Below are 19,022 nucleotides of genomic sequence, written 5' to 3' on the forward strand. Positions count from 1 at the left end.
GAGGTCCAAGAACCTGAATTGGTTACAGGATCACAAAGAGCAAGAGGAAAAAAAATTCATGATACCACCCCACTGAATAGCAGGATTGTGACCTGTGTTGAACTATTTGTCTCCCACTGCTTTCTTTGCCTTCAGTCTCGCTTTGGGATGTCACAGCTGCTCAGCCTAATCTAGGCCCTGCCCAAGAAGGTCACTGCAAGGAAAGAAGCCAAAGCACTGCAGTTGAGCTGGAAAGAGCTCTTGGAGGCACTGCGGGACAGCAGCCTAGTACTGATCTGCCTGGCCACGGGACCCTCTCAGCAGCACACTTCAAACACAGGACTTACTTACCCCACAGGGTTTTACACTGGCCAAGAGGGTAAGACACATGCAAAGAAACTATTGGAGGATCTCAGCGATACAGCAGCAGCAGCAGCCCTGAGCCCTGGTGGCGTGCTTGATCCATCACTGTGAACAGTGGCACAATATCCAAGCACATAAATATTGCAGCTGCCATACCCTGCATACTTCGGTCGGCTGAGACAGGCAAAAGAGACTCACAGTAGAGTCAGCACATCTCAGACCTGCTGTGTGCAGCTTGCCCTCTGGCTCTTGGCAAAGGCCAATGCTACAGACAAGTCTGGCCTTTTGGAGCTCGCTTCTTTTACATGTTCTGCACCTCACCTAGATCAATCACCGTTCGACAGAGGTAAGGCTGAAGATGCATCTCACCTAGCTGCTGTGGTGAGCTCTCCAGGAGCGGGGAGAGGAGCTTCTCCTGCCTGCACTGGCTGCCTGGTCTCCAGGCTTTGTTGCCAGGTTTGTTTTAAAGTCATGTTTTACACATTTGCAAAGATAAAGACAGTGAGGAAGAGCAAGACTTACTTTTTTTCCTCCTTTCCATTCACACGCATGATCCCTACTATTCAAGGAGTTACTTGGATGGCCAGAACAAGAGCCCATGTCTCTCAGAGGAAAAAGGCCAGTCATGGGAGAGGAGAGTCAGGCCAAAAGACTGAAAAACTAGGATGAAATATGCCTGAATTCAGCCTAGTGTCTGACTCCTGAGAAAAAACAGCTCCTCAAGGAATGAGGGCAGGAAGAATGCCTGATACTCCTCTGGTCCAAATTCAGTCAAGATGCATAACAGGTGGGAGCAGAAAACAGCATTGCAGCAGTGAAGGGAAGTAATTTCCCAGGACTTTAATCTCACCTCCTCATTCTTAGGTCCTGCACAAGGACAGGGGGCTCGAACAGAGCAGGGAGCCAACACAGGCGAGGTAGAAGAGATGCCCTGGACCTGACACTGCAGGAGCTAGGGGAGCTCTGGCTCCTGAGCACACCTAGCACTTGCACACTACACTCAGGCAGGATCTGCAAGCACTGCACAGACTGAGGAAACCTCATGACAGTATTTCCAGGCACACGTTATTAACCCATTACAGAGAAACAGAAAGGCCAGGGCAGTGGAACAAAGCAGCTCAGGGATAGGAATCGGGGTAGAGCTAAAAGTACAAACCGCAAGTCCTGGATCCTGCTCTCACTGCTGCAGAAAAAATGCCTCTGAGCGACATCAGCTTGCACTGACACCTCTTATTACACAACACCAGGCTGATCTTGAGTACTTTCTGCTCCAGGCTGGAGGTGGATGTGTTCCAGAAGCTGGGAACATTCCTCACCAGCCTGAGCCAGCAGGTCAGTCATGCCCCGTGCCAGGGAGTAGCCTCTGCCACCCAGAGCTGCTGCCCTGGGCTGACGTGCAGCAGTCCCAGAGAAAGAAGCAAACTGCTGATCGCAAGACTGAGAGCAACTGCCCGAGGTCAGGAGCAACTTTTGGGCCTAAAACAACTTCCAGGTTTATCCCATCTTATGACAATGGCAGTGCCTGGAAGAAAAATGAGCTGTATTTGGAAAAGAATGAAATGATAATGAAACTTGATGAGAAAAACTGCTCGCTCTGCTCTCCCAAGAGAGCAGGCTGATTCTCAGAACTGGCTGCCTCTCTGTTCAAAGGCTACAGTCCGCACAAGACTGGCAGAAAGCTCCCTGATTTATACCACTGTTGGCAGGTAAGTCTGGAGTGGAGGGACTCCTCCCTAGATCACTTTTTAAAAGCTAGGCTAATACTACGTTTTTGTGCTCTTCTGAATACATATTGACCTCCTTTCCCAGATAGTCTTAGGAACAGCACCTCAAAGGGGCTCTGGGACAGGATGTCTGGGAACGGGCTGCACAGACACATTTGTGCAAAAGAATGTAATATGTCAGGAAGAACATGCTTCTGAGGGTGTGGCCTGGAGTCCAACTCCATTTGACTCATTTTCTTACGATTTCAATTAAACTCCTGTATGGGAAGCACAAACACATAGTGGATTCCTTCTACCACTCTTAGAGCTTGGGACATTTAAAATAGCTGGAATATCAATAATGAATTTGCACTTCTTTTAACCACCCCCCTGCTTTTTGACAGCTTTTGAGGTGCAAGAAGGGAGAAAAAGCCTCAGACCAGAGATTCCTGCCTGCACGTTTGGGCTTCTCTATCAGTGAAGGGATCAGGAATGTGGGGTGGCCAAATAATGTGGGCTCTGGAGCACAGATGAACTTGGTGCAGCACACAGTGGTTGAGTGCTGTAGCCACGTGTGGGAGCCAAAACCACAAGGCAGTAGACGGCTGAATGGAAAGGCTCCTGTAAAATTAATTGCTCCAAGGAGACGACTCATGCAAACAGTTCTCCCCCTGCAGAAAGCCATGTCAAGGCAGGCCCAGAGATAGCAATGAGCCTGGCAGAGATGAGCAGGGGGTTGGTAAGCCCCCACTGGGGCACTGCTCCAAGAGGCAGATAGGAGATGGCAAAATCAAGAGGAGGGAAAGGACGAGGGCAGGAGAACAGAGAGTAGGTACAAAGTGTCTATTACACCTCCTGCCAATGAAACCTAATAACCTGAGCACAGAAAAGATCACGAACCAGCAAGAGCACACCCATTCATGATACAACACAAGGGGCTCAAGGGGGAAAACAAAAGGTGGAGAAGTGGTTCAGGCTTGAGCCACAGGGGAGCTGATCATCTTTGCCCAGTCTTCATTCGGACAGTCTTTACCCTGCTAATTATTTCCCTCACTGGGTACCATTCAGATCCCTGCCTGTGCAACTGAGTCTGTCCCATGGCAAAAGCATTATGTTTGTATGCTCAGGAGTGTCAGGGGGAGGTACAGTGGAGAAAGGGCCAGCTGTGCTGGGAATGCCCACAGGATGGGGGACAGAAGTGACATATGTGAGTCAGGACTACACTTACTGCATGTGTTATAGTATAGGTGTGCACTGGAAGAAAGCCAGAGTGCTTGCACACATGGTCTGTAAACGTGTGAATAAACATGCTGACTGCAAGGCACTGTGCTGCTCCAGAGACTGAGGCAGCACAGGAACCACTCTGCTGTAGTAGGTGCTGGCTGAGGTAGCAGAGCCATACCAGATCTCCTGAAACAACAGGAGAAGCCTTCAGAAATGGAGAGCATTAAAGTAACTTGGATGTGACTAAGCAAGAGATGCTAGGAGGAGGCAGGAGTGGGACCTGCAATCTACATGGATTACAGCCAGTTCTGCATGACCCAGCACAACTCAGCCCTGTGGTGCAGACACACACACCCAGCAACTTGGCATTCAGAGCTGAGCAGAAAATACAAGTGAAGTCCAGTAAGCTTTCCTGCTTGCCCCTAGCAACATGCAACTTCATCACCACATCACACAGGAGAGCTGAACCTGTGACCTACAGGTCCCTGCCACTGGTTCCTAGAGCTCCCTACCTCCTAATAGCATTCCAGCAGGGCAGAGCAACAACAGCTTTCTTTACAGCTTCTGGCTGCATGAAGCAAGTCAAATGCAAATAGCCATGGCTTTGTGCTTTCCTCTCCACTGGAAGAAGTACAAGCCACTTACTTGGCTGGCAAGCCATAGCGAGAGATCGTGGCAACAGGCCTGCCACCTCCCAGGAGGAAATAATTGTTTCTCCTCTCTGCTCCTCACCAGTATGAGGAACATCACTTGTTTCCCAAGTGTTGCAACAAACAGCTATGAAGGCTTCTGACCCTGGCAGGGCAGGGATCAATGGCCAAAGGACATTGCCCACAAGTGGGAAACAAGGTCACATGCACTAGCACTCTGGAAAGAGAATTCAGAATTCATCATGAGGGAGCAGATGCAAGCAAAATCCCACTACTGTCAGAACTACCTGCATGGAGGAACACATGGGTGAAAACCAGCATGGAACACCAGCTCAGAAGAACATCAAAGGAGAGTCAAGAGCCCTGCCCCTGTCAAATTGCAGTCTTGACTGTATCCTGCAGTTCTGGGGCACCAAGACAGCTGGGCACAATGTTAACATCTTTCAAACACTGGTTTTACCCACCAGATGTTGCTGGAAACAGCTGTGTTAGTTAGGAGGCTCTGCAGGAAGAGCTACAGCTTGACACCACAATGTTCTGCCTGGAGGGTAGAAAGCATTGGGTAACAGCAATTGGTTAACAACTGGTTAACAACTGGTTAACAAAAGCAACACTTACACTGGTGGGCAGGTATATATTTTGGAGCTAAATGGATTGTCTGTGGGTGGAGCAGAAGGCTAATTCTTCATACAGGCAAATACCATAACAGTTACCTCTAACACTCAGCCCTGCATAAGATGGAAACAAATTCCTCCCGGTTAGATTTTGTCAGCAGAAAGGATCCTTTGTCTAGATATTTTTTTTTTAATGGATCTCACTACATCAGGAGTGTGGCAGCACTTATAATGTGACTGGACACTCCATCGTCCTTCCCTTCAGGTTTAGGTTTTCAATTCCCCCATCTTTCTTCCTGTTCTTTGTCCTTCATCCAATGTAAACATGCCATCCGTGCCAGAGGTGGGGCTGTGGATATTTGTTACCAGAAAATCCCTGCGTTACACAAGCGGCTGCTGTTTTCAAGCAGTTTCCTTGCTTTATAGCAGAAGAAGAAGATCGGCTGTTTGGCAAGATGCCAGATGCAGATTTCTCACTTTCAGTGGCCTTCTGAGAGAAGGGGCATCCATTAGCACTTCTCTGTCTCCTGAAATGTCAGGCCTTTGCTTCTGAAGACCTGAGGAATAACTCTGCAGATCTCGTATCATTGCTGCTCCTTTGCTCTACTTAAGTCTAGGGAACAACAGAGAACACATGGCAGTATCCCGTTAACACCTTCTAGCTGATAGGTCGTCAGTAGACACAGATCAGTCATGCAAAGAAGTGTTTTGAAGGGATCGATATGGGAGCAAAATGTCACCACGGAGTCACAGTGCTGCCTGTATAAACACTTGGCTTTTCCCGGAGAAAACCAGCTGGTCAGACTTCCCTGTCTTTCACTGAGCTGCTGACAGAAGACATCCGCTTCATGAGTTCCCTGCACTCTCAGGGGGGACCTGAACACATACCACATGCCTGATTTATATGGACTTGGAACTTGTAGAGCATAAAGGATCTAACAGCCAAAAAAGATCATGTCCTGATCCGGTTGACTACATTTGAAATTCCATGTTTGTCTTCCCTTCTCATTGTTTGGCCATGCAAGGAAAAAAGTTCTATGAGTGGAGCCAGCTTTGGAGGCTGAAGAACACAGCCTGTGCTTCCCTGTGGCCCCCTGGGATCACAGTGAGAGGCAGGAGGAGAAAGGCACTGCCTCTCCCAGAAAGAGAGAGGTATCCCACCACACCAGCCAGGTGGTGTTTTACACTTAAAACCATGTCAGAGAGAGGCCTGTGCCATGGGAGACGCCTAGATCACCTGCCTATTTAAAGAGCTGAGCCCCACCAAGCAAAATATACTTGTGTGACAAAGCCCAAATTGCCTATGCAGGTTCCAGCTTGTCCATGCCACAGATTACAGGCTGTAGGCTGAGAAATGGCCCTTCAAACAAATTCCTCTGGCACAAGGAAGCTGGGTTGCCATCTCTCATGATCTTTTCAGGAGTTTCATTATCTCTGCTGTTTTATTTAGAGCCTCGAGAGTCTTGGAATCATGGAATTATGCCAGGTAGTGCGCTGTGCTTCAGAGATCATGAAGTGCAGAGCTCTCTACAAAGTCCGTACGGATGGGCCATGTCTTTATTTTTCACTTGCTGCACCCACAGGGACAGCAACATCCCCATCATTTGCTGCTGATGCTAGTCCAGAGTACTCAGGTAATGACAACCCAAGTTTCATTTATCAAAGCCCAAACTATCAAATGGTCGTACTTTACACTGATGCAACAGAGATCTGAATCTGGACCCAAAGAAGAAGGTGGTGGAACCGGTCATGCGATGCTCTGCCTTGACTTTGTGCCTCGGTGAACTAAGTCCATAGCAATTGCCCTGAAAAAGCTAATCATTCCTGAGCGTGTAGAAGAACCACTGGCCACCCAGTAGCTTCCTCACCTTGTCCACTGCAGCTGAGAATAAAGCTACAATCACTCACATTCAGTCAAATGTCTAGGGAACAGAGTTATGAACATGAATCCCTACTTCTCAAACAGTTCCTCTCATTGTGTGATCATGGCAAACCACCATAGCACTTCCAGCCCATGCCCAGGAGCCCTGCCAGACTGGCTGTTTGCTCAAGGTTGCTTTAGGGAGCACCCGTGAGAAGCCTAGGAGACCCCCACATCAAAGCTGCTGGGGAATGGGCACCTTGCCGACAAGCAGGTTAATTTCCTCTAAGGGTACAGCGTGCAAGCCAAAGTCAGCATGTCAATAACACGACGCGCACAGCTTTGCCTCTGGAGCAAGGTGTAATCCTTCTGGAAAGCCATGCCTTGCTTTTTCACATACTCTGAAGGGTCTGAGCATTGTTTTTAGCCTGGGCTGGGGAACTGCCACACAGACTCCCATGGCAGCAGAAATGCATGACAATAGGAATAATTGCTGCTTGTGTGGACATGGAGCGTTGTGACAACGCCAGAGGCAGCAGTACCGTTCCTGAACCAGCCTGTGTCACTGAGGGACAAAATCCAGTATCCTGTAAGAGGATCTGAGCAACAGACCCAGTCTGCTCTGCGTACCAGAAGCAGAATCAGACCCCAGTGGTCTGGGCTGCTGTCTGAGTCTGAGGACCTCCTGTCCAGATAGACAAGAGGTTCACTCCTCCTTTCACACTGGATTATGTTTCCCAGGTGCAGTGAAAACCAGATGTAGCCAGCAGTAGCCCTGAAGTCAAAGAACAGAACCTTTTTCTACTTGTGAGCCCAAGGCGGAACAAAAGCAGTTGCATCAGCATAGTCATCACGATGTGGGCTAAATCTTCTGCCCAGCACTACAGTGCAGGAACCAGAAATGAGACATTCATGTCCTCTGCGTCCCTTTCCCTGCTGTCAGTTCTGCAAGGCAGACCCATAATCATTTTCCCTGAACGATATCCAAGAGAAAGCATTTTAAAGAGGAAATAAAATGATTGAATTACAGATATTAGCAAGAGACCAGCAAGACAGGTATAGTATCAAACACTGGTTTTACTTCTCTTAATTGATGTACCTCAGTACATAGGTAACAGTGAGGAGTCGGGACTTTTTCCATATGATTGCACTAAACTCTGCAAGTTTCTGAAATGGTTTCCTTTCCAATACTGGAAACAAGATAAAATTTCTTTCTAATACGGCAATTTTAGAACGTTTGTTTTGTTTTGTTTTGTCCTTATGCCAGCAAAGTAACATACAAGCATAACTATACAGCTACAGCAGCAATATAACTTCAGCTTTTATTTTGAAAATGTTTTATGAGAAGCTCTAAGGACCAGGAGGTATTAAATGGGGGAAAGTAGTAACGGAACACCTTGCCTTTTCAGGTACTCACCTCTCTCAGGTGTGTTCTGTCCCGCAGCAAACTGCAGCCAGAGACCAAGAGAAAGCACTGCCTTGGCCAACATAGCAAAGTCTGGTCCTGGGCAAACTACCTTAGATCCAAAAGCTCGGCTCTGTGAAGGCAGATGAAAGGCTTAAGATCAGTCATATTACATGCAAGGATCCACCAGATCCCAGAGTATCACTTCTATGCTGCTCATGCCTTGAGATCCGACTGCTTCTTTATGTGTGTTTTGCTGGGCTGTCGTGTAAGCTCTGGCTCCTGTAGGCAATTTTCCTCCCCCCCTTCTTCCTTTTAAAGTCATAAATCCATCTTGACAGGAATAGCTGGAGGAGAGGCACAAACAGCACCCCTGCTGCTGTTCCTCTCCCGAGTTAAACTTGCCCCAGGAGTGTGGATTCAATTGCAGGCAGTCTGCATGCAGCTGGGCTCGTTTGAAAAATATATCCCTATAGATAAAACTTTGGCCCTGCAAGACTCTGGCAGCAGTCCAGCTAGGAGGGGGGAAAAAAAAAAAGAAAAAGAAAAAAAGCTCAGAGAAATCCAAAGCTGCTCTGCTCTGGAATGAACTAGAAGAAGGAAAAACACGTATATAGAGGAAAGAAAAAGTAGAAAGGCTGGGGAGCGTGCCCTGCCCTGGGAATATTGGCTAATCTTCTGGGAGGAGGCAGGCTGAGCATTCCCCCAGGTCCTAGCGCTACCCAGCGTGGGTTCCGTCCCCTGTGCTGCCCCACGGCCCGGGGCCAAACACGAGAGGTACAAACAAATGTCATGCCTTACTCCTTTACCCTGGAGAAGAGCCGGTGCAGAAGCCACCACGAAACGCAGAGCCTGCAGGAAGCGACGACTGCCGAAGTGGGGAGCGTCAGCCGTGGAGAAAAGGGCAAGAAGCGAGATTCTCTGGTGCATCAGCCTGCGACGTGCCCACTGGTTATCTCCCTTCAGCGTGACGTTAAATACATTTTCAAGTCGATGACTTCCCAGTCAAAGGGGACTCACATGCCTAAAGATAAACCTGTGACAAATATCTTACTGGATGGAGGGGCCGAAGGGTTTGGCGGAGAGCATATACCAAAGACCCACGTCCAGCCTTCGCTGGCATACAGCCTCTCTATTTCCCCTGTGTGCTGGAGACTTTTGCCAGAACAAAAAACAGACCAAACATAGTTTTCCTTCTCATGGGTCTCCTGCTGCCCGTGTGTCTGCTTTTGGCTCCTACCCATCAGGTAGAGGTGACTATGGCCCCTTTCCCTTTTTTTCACTTTAGGTTTTAACATGTGCTACTTCTGGACAGATCCAAGACATTACTAGTAGAGAAAAGCTGGAAAGTTACACCCAATTATGAAGAGACCGATCATCATCTCCCTTAACATGGGGAGTGACCAACAAGACAAGCTAAAAAGTAGTAAAGGACAAACGTTTAGAAGCCTATGGGATTTCTGAAACTGGTGAGCAATATTTCCTCCAATTTGATTTTCTCTCTCCTGGGAACTGTAAAAAAAGCGAATAGGAGTTAGCAGCCAAGGAGCAGTGCAGGGTGGAAAAAGAGTTGTATCCAAGCCCATCAGCCAAATGGAAAGTCAGAACAGGCTCAAGAAATCAGATCTAATTGAGAAACCATGGATTCAGCCAGCTAGTTAAACTTCCTGGGCACTTGTTTGTGTTTCCCATCCCAGTTTGGTACCCAGCTGCATCACAAAGGAGCTTTGCAATATCAGGTAGTGTGAATACCTCAATCCCATGTAGCATAATCCTGTATGAGTAACAGCCTCACCCAGTGATTCATGCAGGCTGGAATAATCATTACCCAGGTACTCAAAAGAATTAGATACCCCTGCTCTCATTCCAAGAGCATGTAACTTGTGAGATCCCCTCAGAAATGGCATCTGGATCCTGGTGCAACAGCTACGGTGACCAAACACTGTTCCTAGCTGGTGTCCCTTACACACAGAGAAGAGTTTCTCAATGTTACAGCCCACTGAAATCAGTGCGGATATGCTGAGTTATGTCTGACCATAGGCACAGTGGGCTTGATCATTGCCTTTTGAAATCAAGAGCAGACTTCTTCCTCTGAAGCAGCGGGGTTTGGGCCTGCCCCTGTCAGGGTTGTGCTTATTTACCAGTACTCATAGTGAAGTCGGTAGGAAGTGCAGGTACTCTAGCAGTGAAGCTGTCAGTCTGTAGTCTCATTTGGCAAGCAGGTTTCCAGGGGAAAAATTACACAGCAAAGCAAATCACACCATGGTCTAAGTCACCAATCTGAGCAAATTCTTCGATTCTCGTTGCACAGATCCACATTCAATTCAGTTGCTGATGCATTGACCGTGATGGCAGCCAAGAAGGCAACAGGCTTTCCAAACCACTGTTGAGTGAAGTACTTATTCACCAGCAGAGAACAAGGATACAACTGAACATGTCCTACTTGCTATTCTTACACTGGTTGTATTCTGGAGCTGGGACGTGGAGGGATGGGCTGGAGGAAGCAAGTGTTGCCCCATTGCAAACCATCTACTTCTCATCAACTAAGCTAGATACCCATCTACTCCTGTCCTATCCTCCTTCTGCCCCATTGCCCAATGACCTGTTCAGGGAAAATGATGGCAAAGACAGCGGGCTAGAAATGCTATGGGTCTGGTTCCCAGGGCTCACAGATGGGTGTTCAGAGCCCCTTGATTAGAGCTGGTGCATATATGGAGATGATTTCCTTCTATTGCTCACTTCCCAAGGAAGTCTTTCCACGGAAGCATTGCTCATCTTAGATTAATTCCCTTTTTTGTCAGTTTATCAATGTGAATGCCATTTGGTCTCACACCCTGCAGCCTGGAGAGATTTCAGCCTTTATCTCCCTGCAAGTCCTGCTGGGATATGTGGAAGCAGGAAAAAACAGCCTGGAAAATAATTAGATCTTACACAATTTTGTTTTATTTTTAAACTTTACTGTAACTGACAGATCCTGTTTCCAGTAAGACTGGTACATGTGCATGCTGATTCTTTTTCCTAGTTGCATCCTGCACTCTGAAGCCAGGAGTATCACTCCAGACTTGCTCCCACTTAAACGTGATTGGAATCTGACTGCAGATCTCAGCTTAGGCTCAGCTCCCTATCACTGCTAAGCTTATGTTCTCCACCTGTCATCTACTTGACCGCAATTCACTCAGGATGATCATCTTCTTACCATGCCATGTTATGGAACAGCTCAGGAACAATTAATGATTGTAAAAAGAAAAACCAAAAAACCCCAAATGAAAACCAACAACGACCAATCTAGCGTATTTTGATTGTGATATTACTGAGACTCAGACATGTACATGCATATATTGTAAAGCACAAACCCTCAGTACTGTGCTACACTTCAGCATTCTGCACGTGGGAAGGCTTTGATGGCACGCTGCAGCTGCCGTGACATTCTGGGGATGTAAACAATGCTCAATTTCTAAAAAGATGCAATACCCTTTCTGAGACAAATTACCACGGCTGGAACAAACAGGCTTTTGGGAACACAGCCTTTTTTCAGCTCTACATAAAAGTTTTTGTTTGGAGGGGCTATCTATATATGGCAATTTGGAAATTCCCCATTTGGAAAGGAAATAAAGCAGCTCTGCAGCACTGGAAGAATGAGGTGAGTAAAAGTTCCCCCTTGAATTCCAGGGGAGGCTTGTGCAGCCCAGTGCAGGTGGACAGTTACCCAAGGTGCCAGTAATCCAACTTGACTGCATGCACCAGGGCTGGAAGGCAAGACCGCTGTCAGCTCATGCTGAGATATTCAGCTCCATTCTGACACAGAAGATGCAGATAGGAGCTGAATCACCGACAACATTCACAGCTGACTCCAGGTTTTCCTCCCAATGCTGACCACACATGGCTCACCTGACTGCCCCGCTATGTCACAGTTAACTTTTAAAAAAGCTACAGGCTGTGTGGCTGGAGGGCATGAACTTGAACTCCACTGACTCCAGAAATGCCATTCGGACTTACAGCAGAGAGGATCAGGCCCTGTGTTGCCAGTTCTCAGTTAACAGTGTGTCATGCAGTCTCCAGCCTCAAGTCAGCTCTTATTTTTGTTTGACTTGGAAGACAAACTACAAAAATAGACATGTTTACTCCCTGCATTCACCAGTTTTATTTTTCTCAAAAGTTGCTCAGTGACTAGGAATGACTCCACAGTGAAGTAAAGGCTAGCTTATAGATGATCTCTTTCATGCCAAAGCATCCTAAAAAGTCACCCAGCACAAAAATACAGCCACTTCTGGGGTGAAACGCAGTAGCTTTTCAACTACTTGCAGCAGTATTAAACTAAAGCTTAGGATACATGAAAAAAATTGCAGGACAGATCTACTCTGGAAGAATGCAACCGCCCAAATTAGAGTAGTATCAGTATACTGGGAAAGGCTGCTTCCTTTCCTAATATTGAAGAACTAGCTTCAGAGTTACCCAGACCCTCCTAAAAATAGCCTGGTAACATCCAGCAATAAGAAAATACTCCTCCAGAAACAGTGCCATGGATGGGCACTCTTCCTATTTCCCTTCCAGCATGGTGCTGTGCCAGGACACAGCATCCTAGTTTTCTCTCGCATATATTTGCAGCAGCCTATTTCAAAATGAAAGAATTTATGGAAATAACACACAGGTAGACACAAGTGTGTCAGATGTCTAATGCACAGAGAGGGATGAGGTTATCTAAGCAATTGCTTGCTCATGCTAGGGGCTTCAGTTCCCTCTGGCTCCCAGGCAGCATACAATTCGCTCCTCAGGTTTTATGAAACTTTATGAAATGTGTGCTTGGATGAGCTCTGAAGGAGTCAGCTTGTCACAACACATCACCTCTCAGACACCAAAGTGACTTACAGCCCCCAGGATCCTTCTGAGCTGAGATGGAATGGACCAACAGCCTCAGTTCCTCTCCAAATCCACATCCTAGGCATCTCCTGGTCTCTCAACACAAGTCTGCCTTGAGGAATTCCAGACAGTATCAGCACTAGACAAGGGGCAGTGGAAGCTGGACATCTGCCCAGAAAGGAAGAGAACCTAGTCCTTCTGACAGGCCACAAGACAGCCTTCAGCTCTTTTGAACTCCAGCTTCCCAAAGGAGTTCCTAGAGCAAACCAGCCTCAGCACACGATGCCTCCTTACCTGCCATCTCTTGTGGTTTCAAACCTGCATTGAATCTGTGGGTAACGTTATTGCAGAGAAATAATATCAGAGCAAAAGGAGATGGTAATTAATGCTGTTGCCAATTTATCCTGAGAATTAGCATCAGGTAGATAAACTAAGTGGGGAGGGAGCAGTTTGCCAAGCAGGATGCCAGAGCCAGAGTTAGAATCCAGACAGATCCACGGTAAATAGTGTCTCCTCAGTGCAGCTTATTAGTGCCAGGTTGCACCAGCTGTGCACTTGACATCTCTCTTGGGACTGAATCCAATTTGTCTGGTCCATTTTTACTTTTCTCGTGCACATTTTCATCTAGGGTTTGGTTCTGCTATATTCTAGACAACTATAGCAGCCCACTAGGTCTTTGAAATGGCATTTAGAAAGAGCATCACAGAGTGACTGAAAAAGCACACAGTCATTTGAGTCATACCACGGCATTTTGGGAGTGGAGGCACATTTATAAGTGAAATGACTTTTCATTTATAAAGGGCCATTTTTTCCACTTTTCAGTGAGATGATGTAGCGGCTGTCAGTGCTGGAAGATGTGAGCAAGCTACTGAAGAATATCTTGATGAAATGAGCATCTTGACTGCAAGCAAGTTTTATAGCTAGGTGGGGGGGGGGGGGGGGGTGGTGTTTGACCTCAGCCAGCAGCTAAGCATCCACCAGCAGCAAGAAATGCATGGGTCAAAGTAAGGACAGTTTAATGAGTGAAGCAAAGCCACATGTACAAGCAAAGCAAAATAAGGAACTTAGTACTTCCCATCAGCAAACAGATGTTTAGCCACTTCCTGAAGAGCAGGGCCTCAACACATGGAAAAGTTACTTAGGAAGACAAATGCTATTACCCCAGAAGTCCCCGCTTTTATTGCTTTATTGCTAAGTGCATCATATATTAGGGAATATCCCTGTTGTCAGTTCAGGCCACCTGTCCCACCTGCATCGCTCCCAACTTCTTGCACACTCCCAGCCTACTCAGTGGAGGGGGTAGTGGGCATAAATGGAAAAAAGAAAGCCTCAACAGTGTGCACACACAGCTCAGCAATAGCCAAAACATCGGTGCATTATCAATGCTGTTTAAGTGACAAATCCAAAACGCAGCACCATACAGGCTGCTGTGAAGAAAGTTAACTCTGTTCCAGCCAGACCCAATAGACTAGGGGAAATCATGAGACTGCAAAGTGCAATAAAGACCCTACATAGGATGCTGAAGCAATGGAAGGTGGTGCCTTGTGCATCCTTTTCTTCACAGCATTCAGGAGTTGGGGTTGGATTCCAAGGTGTCAGGCAAGAAGAGCAGGACCTGGGATCCTGTAACAGAGAAGTAGTTCAGCAAGAACACTGTCTTCAAGGCAAGTCCAGCATCCAGGGGGACTGGGAAAGTGGTGGACTTGACCCCCCTCTGTCCATCCAGTCACCTGTCCAGGACCAGAATGCTGAGTGCTCTAGCTGCCTCAAAAATGGGCTTGTGAGAGCACTGGCAAGGCAGTCCCAGAAGGCAGGGCATAAATGCAAGCACTGTTCCTTTATCACTGTTTTTGTTTGTTGACATTTAGTGGATATGAGCAAGAACCAGAGAGAACAAAGTAGAGTCAACTGGAAGGGAGAGAGAGGGCCAGCTTCAGCTGGTAGGTCTTGGTGCTGCTGCACTGCTTCAGAGCTGATGCAGAGTTGTGACCTTGCAAACTCCACCACCTGTTGAAATTGTCCCCAGCGCAGCTTGTGGAGCAAAGCTGCTGATATCAGGCCAGCTTATCTGCAAGCCAGCTCCCATCACTAGTCAGTAAAATTGTCCCAGGCCCGAGAAAGTGTGCCCTAAGTGAGTAGACCATTCCAAAATTTAGCTGCATCTGATGTAACCCATACATCAGGGCAAGAGATCACATAGTTATACTGTCGGGCATACAGAAACTATGTTTTAATGATATAATGCTCCTATTGTCTTCAGGACAACTGGCCCAGAGCTAAGAGCAGCTGCTGCTTCTTTCACATTTGTGAAGGCATTTACAGTCATTTAAGTAAAAACTGCAGTTATGGACTGGTATGGGGCTTTGCACTGTTATTTTTGAGCCATCCATAAAAACCAGACTTGACTGTTGTTAAGAACCAATACATACGGTTTCATCATGGTCCAAAAGCGATGACATTAGGAAAAACAGACCTCTGTATGCAGCAGCACTTTGAGTCAGACCTGTTTATGACATAGCCGTGCAGCAGCCTGACTTTCTGAACTGCAGCTGGGCCGGTTTTGTTTACAAGCTCACCAAATTGCATGGAGTTCAACCAGCTTCTTGCTTTTACCTTGCCTCTGGGTTCTAAAGTATTTTAAATTTGCAGGAACAAATGAAATCATTTGCAGAGTTCCAGGAGCAGGTCAAAGAGCAACCCGATACAGAGGGGAGAAAAGCAGGAGGGCTGGATGCCAGCAACGCAACGCGGAGCTGAAGCACTCGGGCCTGACTAGTCTGCCACAGTCCAGGCTCACTTTCCCTTCTGAATTCAGGGTACCTGGGGCCCAGAGATTTCATTTTCTCCTTGCTCCTACCTGGAACTGTTGTAATTCCTTTGGCATAGAGTAACTACTCACAGCTAGGGTAGGCTACCCCGCACAGATATGTAGTAGTGAAGGGGTAAAACAGGAGAGACACCGAAAGAAAATGTAAGTGGCTCATTGCTCATTCAGAGGCTTCTGGATTTCTCCTTTTGTCAGGTAGGTCAGAAATAGCTAACAGCTCTGGCCTTGTCTCTCCCAGTTACTGCGGAGGCTCCTCTTTTGTGTGCAGCAGGCTGAATTAATAACTGTTGGGTTGTCATAACACATCCTCCACCCACTATGCTAGTGGCTGTCCACATGCATCAACTTTCCTGCCAAGGGAGAGCTGACAGACAGAGCTCTTTGCTTCACTGCTTCAGTCCTGTGCTTTCACCTCAGCCCAGGACTAGGAAGAAGAGCAGGATAGGGAATGCTAACCCCCAAATAAATAGGCAGGACGCAGGCTCAGCCATCCTTGTGTGTACAAAAGCCGCAGAGTCCCCCAAAATACACACTGCCTGTGCAGTGATCACAAGCCCAACATTAATACTAGAGGAGAAGGACACAGATGTGCAAAAACAGTTGACTTCTGGAGCCTGAGTCTTTACAAGAACTAGATTCTCAATCCCTGCTTTGCAATGACAATGTTGCCATAATGAAGTGGGTAGAAGTTACAGGTAAAGAGCTAAGTGCCAAGAACTGCAACCATCATAGTCCCTAGCAGACACTAGGGCCCAAATCTCTTTCCAAGGACTGGAAAACTTGTGTTCTAAGCTTCAGAGCTGCCCAGTCACAGAGGATTTACAGAAGAGTGGCTGATTCAGACCACAGAGATTCCCTATATCCTTGCTGAACTGGCTTCTCCATGCAGTTCATAGTACTTCCTTGGACTTAGCTGGGCACAAGAGCTTAATGGCTCTGAAGAGGGGGGGAACCTCTTACATTTATCCCTGAGAAACCATGGGCATTTACAAACAAAAAGGGGGCAAACTCCTGGGGAGAAGTTGTTGTGTTTCTCCTGAGCTGCAGAGTCTGGCAGGAAAGTGCAATGTCATCCCACTATCAGGGTGGAGAGCAACAGCCATGCTATAGTTTAACCAGAACATTACACTGTAGTGGACACCAATCCCACTACAAACCCAGCTCCAAAGCACTCTTAACACCTGGCTTCAGCAGGGAGGAAAACACTAAAGGGTTTTCCCTGCCAATGCCTTTCATTCCAGGTCTGATATTTTCAGTAAGTGGTCCCTAGAGAATATTAGCACCCTTCATGTTAATGTGAAATCTGTTCCCTTCCCAAAGCCAGGCTGCACTGCAGCCCTTTGGTCAAATCCAAAACAGCATCCTTGCCAATGGGACACACTGGACAGGACTGACTAAAGCGCAAACAGGATTTGTGGCTGGTTGTAGAAGACTTACCAGCATACTGGCTCAGCCTCCACTTTCATGTGGAATCAGAACCTGGGAGTTCTAGCAGAGATTCTCTAAGACTTCAGATTCCTGCTTCATTTTCTTCACAAGACAGGATTTTACTGCATTTTTCCCAGCTGGACCCAGACTGTAGTCTCACTTTGCTTGCCAGGAACCAGAGTAGCTTTGAAAATTGGACCTACTTCTAAGCAGTAGAAATGAGGTCTGGATGCGGCAGTCACTTTTTAACCAAAGGCTGTTCTTTGGAGTGGATGATTTTCCTTATTGCTTGACTTTTATCCCCTGTCTCTATCCTGTTAGGAAAGCCCAGACAATTGGGAAAAGCCAATTTTAAGAAAACTTCCTTAGAACTGGGTTTCCTGAGGAATTTCCAGCTACGCAATAAGCTGCAATTTCCCATTGAACAGCAAGTTCTCAGTCTTGAGAACTCTCAGCCTCTCTCAATAATTGTAATCTCTTAACACGTCAGCCTGCGATAGAGAAGACAATTTGGAGCAGCCTGCAGGCACACACACGAGAGCAAGACGTGGTGGAGAAAACATTCTGCATGAATGCAAAGGAGACTCATGCATTCAGACAATCTTCCTGGGCTTGCTTGTCTGCAGGGTGTCTAAGGGAGGAGCCAGCAAAGAAACAACGGAGCCAAAGGATATCAGCTTCTCTCCTCCAGGAGGCTGGATTGTCATCTATTTTGTTTATTTCAGCTCCCATACCCAATTTCTTTGAATTGCAGCAGTAATTTTTAAGACAGTTTTACAGCCTAATACCCCTTGCAGCTCTGCAGGGTCTGACAGACTGCTGTGTGTTTTTTGAAGGTCTGAATTAACTCTATCATGACTTATAGCAGCTTTCTTGGACAACGGCACTGTTCCATCCATCTCTGGCTCGTGTTTCAAGCAGTGGCAAGTAGTGGTTGCATAAGGAGAGGCTATCAGGGCAGTAGCCCACCCCTCACAAGCTCATGCCCTGGTGCTACAACCCATTTAAGGTTGGGAATAGAGCAAAAAAAGCAGCATAGGATAGTTTCTGTTCCTATCAGCAAAGCGGCTGTATTTCAGGTGTGCTCTATTTTTAGAGACTTGTCTAAATCTTGCCAGGCTCTGCTGAGTTCTTAGCTTTGGCGAGGGGGAAGCAGACAAAGAGATTGATGAATTGGCCTCTGAGCACCCATCAGACCTGCATCCAGTCACAACAGGAAAGGGAAGCAGTATGGGGCTTGTAAGTTCCTATCAGAAGAGGCTGCCTGACCCCACTTCAAGCACAGCTGCGTGAGTGCTGGCCAAGCTATGCTCTCTGCTCACAGCCTGGAATTCAGAAGAGAATGAGGCTGATTTTCCATCAGCCTCAATACCCAGGTGACAGCTCAGCAGGCCTCCTTCTCTGATGAGGGGCAGGAGAGCAGAGCTACCAGTCGTCTTATTTTTACTCTCGTGCCAGCAGCCTTTGAGACTAGGGAAGCTTAGTTTCAGAATAAGTGTAGTCTGAAAATTGGCATGCTGGGAGGGAACAGGTTCAGCACCTACAGCAGAAGAGCACACCTGGACCAGGCTGGCACAGGGATTTCCAGAGTCCCATTGTAGAGGTTATTTCTTTGGTCCAGGCTGCCAGAAAGGAACTGACCTTCGGTTTCGGGGTTTAGAACTAGACTGCCACTAAGGTAGGCTTTGCTGAGGGCTCACTTTTCATCTGAAGCCTTTCACCCTCCCTCAGTAATAAGGCAAAAACATCTGAGCAGGAACAAGGCTTCAAGCACAAAAAACAATCACCGTTTTTGTCCAAACCCAGCAAGGCAGCTGGGGAGTGAGTGGGAGGAAAGGGAATAACTCCCTGTGCTGTCTGCAGGGCTCCTCCAGCCCAGCTGACCTTGGCTAGCTCACTCTGTGCTCCTGTAACGCTTGGAAACTTGTCCCCCCATGCTGGTTAGCATCCGAGTGGGGATTTTCTCTCCAGCCTCCACGGCAACCCCTGAAAGCCCTTGGTTTACAACTGTTCTCCTCCCATACGCCCTGCTTCTCCTTTTCACAGGTCATAGCATGGGATGAGCTGTGAATCAGATCTGAGTTCCTCCTTCAAGGCACTGATTCTTCATT

At 47.3% G+C, this 19,022-nt stretch overlaps 1 protein-coding gene across 3 annotated transcripts in view; it reads right to left on the reverse strand.

The window, feature by feature from the left end:
* Positions 1–19,022, reverse strand: part of VWA1 (von Willebrand factor A domain containing 1) — a 34,322-nt gene that overhangs the window by 12,628 nt on the left and 2,672 nt on the right. The window contains exons 2-3 of one of the 3 annotated variants that reach the window (XM_049808959.1): positions 8,601–8,835; positions 7,812–7,932 (exon numbers count right to left, since the gene is read on the reverse strand). In XM_049808959.1, the coding sequence (XP_049664916.1) occupies positions 7,812–7,932; positions 8,601–8,729 (250 nt within the window). In that variant the 5' untranslated portion in view covers positions 8,730–8,835. Of the gene's footprint in view, positions 1–7,811; positions 7,933–8,021; positions 8,534–8,600; positions 8,836–19,022 lie in introns of those variants that run through there. The other 2 variants (XM_049808978.1, XM_049808968.1) reach the window with 2 other exon arrangements.

Source organism: Accipiter gentilis, chromosome 1 (assembly GCF_929443795.1).
Source record: "Accipiter gentilis chromosome 1, bAccGen1.1, whole genome shotgun sequence".
NCBI lineage: Eukaryota > Metazoa > Chordata > Aves > Accipitriformes > Accipitridae > Astur > Astur gentilis.